We start from the raw sequence: 1,721 nt of genomic DNA, 5'->3' as shown, positions 1-1,721 counted from the left end.
GGAAGCAAGTTCAGTTACTGCCTAATTCTATGCTATATTCATCTTAGATTTTGGCATCTAAAAGATACTCAATAAATGTCTGTTCAATTTAAAAAAAAAGATTACATCACAAGTAGATGCAGTGAGAACATAAAAGAGTTTTAGGATGCTGTAGTCAGTTTCTGTTTAACAAGGCCTGTTTCACCTTATTTCTACAAAATGTCCGTTTTCTCAACCAATTGAAAAAGATTTTGAAAATAGCCCATCTAAATAAAGTCCATGTTGATTCTCAAAACAACTCTGTGTGATCAAGGACTCACTCAACTACTACACCAGACTGTTTTCTGCCCTCTAGGATTTCTTGAAGAACCCCTTTCTTCATCTTCTTCCTCTGGAGTGTCCTGTATGGCTCTCTGCAGTAGTACCTTCAGAGTCTGCCTCTGGAACCTGCGGTGCCTAATGGAGCCAATAAGGAAGTAAATGATGGGGTTGGCACAGCTGTCAATGCAGGATAGAAAAGTTGTCATTTCAACAAGGCAAAGGGAAACTTCATTGAACTCCACAATCCAATGTAAGAGGAAAAAATAGATACCAAAGGGCAGACCAAAGAATAAGAAGACCAGCACCGCGAGGGTAATGGTCACACACAACCTGGTCACAGGAATTCTTTGTGAGCCACAGAAGATCCTGACCAACAGGGTCAGGCTAGATCCACAAAGAACCACAGATAATGCAATCACAATTGCAACAGTGATAAAACTATAACTCTTACAGAAAGAACGGTTATAATAGTGTATTAGAAAGCCGCAATCATGCCCTATCAGGAGACTCAACAGTAGAGAGAAGGCCCAGAGCAGGGCACACATGACAGCTGATAAGTGTCTTGGTCGTTTGCAGCGATACCAGATGGGCCACAAAACAGACAGACAGCGCTCAGCACTGATGGCTGCAATAATACACATACCTGCAAGGTAAGCAAAGATGCATACACTGGTGAGAGAGATGGGAATATCAAAGTAGATGGCATGGAAATGAAGAAGGATATATTTCAGGGTATACATAGTCAAAAAGCTGAGGAAGAGGAAGTCAGCCCCAGCCAGGTTGAGGACATAGACAGAGAAGGCATTCCTTTGTATGTGGAAGCTCAGAAGCCACAGCACTATGGCATTTCCTGTCAGCCCAACCATGGCAATGCCAGCTTTAAGAATATCCACGATAATGGGGATGGAGTCAATACAGGGTAAGTTTCTAGTGTAGTAAGTTTCATTCATTGTTGTGTTGTCCGTGCTCCAGGCTGGTGTGGTTGGATCCATGTTTGGGAATTTTCCACTAGCGTTCCTGCAAAGTAAATTGAGATATGAATGCATGCTACTTTCTGTCAAGACCACCTGGCTATGAGGGAGTGTCTGGCACAGGTTCATAAGGAAGGGGAAACAGGCTTGCAGAAATGGAGCAATTAATCAAAGCTCCCCAATTCTAGAAACTTCTTTTAAACCCAGTTTGTACTATTTAGTCTATCTGCAGACCAAGGCCTTTAGTGATATTGGGCTAGTTGATGGTACCAGTACAGTTGCTAAGCATCTTATGCTGTGTTAGGAAGAGACAGGATTTCAAAACTAAATTTCTTGCTGTTCCAGGGCTGAGGTTCCTTCTCAGGTGTAGGAATATGGAAGATCCTGGCACAAGCCAGAGCTGCACCTAGTCTCTGTAAGGGGTCTATTAAATGAGAGAAATGGAATAAT

At 42.4% G+C, this 1,721-nt stretch overlaps 1 protein-coding gene across 1 annotated transcript; it reads right to left on the bottom strand.

Annotated features, from left to right (window-relative positions):
• Window positions 1-299: 299 nt before the first annotated feature.
• On the bottom strand, window positions 300-1,386 carry LOC121462447 (mas-related G-protein coupled receptor member B4-like). The gene has a single exon (XM_041674066.1). The coding sequence runs from the start codon at window positions 1,344-1,346 to the stop codon at window positions 300-302; it is 1,047 nt and encodes a 348-aa protein (XP_041530000.1). The 5' UTR covers window positions 1,347-1,386.
• Between the last annotated feature and the right edge of the window lie 335 nt (window positions 1,387-1,721).

This window comes from Microtus oregoni, unplaced genomic scaffold (genome assembly GCF_018167655.1).
Source record: "Microtus oregoni isolate MIOR12 unplaced genomic scaffold, Mior012 000000F_ref0000247, whole genome shotgun sequence".
In the NCBI taxonomy this organism is placed as follows: Eukaryota; Metazoa; Chordata; class Mammalia; order Rodentia; family Cricetidae; genus Microtus; species Microtus oregoni.
This window is presented reverse-complemented; position numbering and strand designations above follow the sequence as displayed.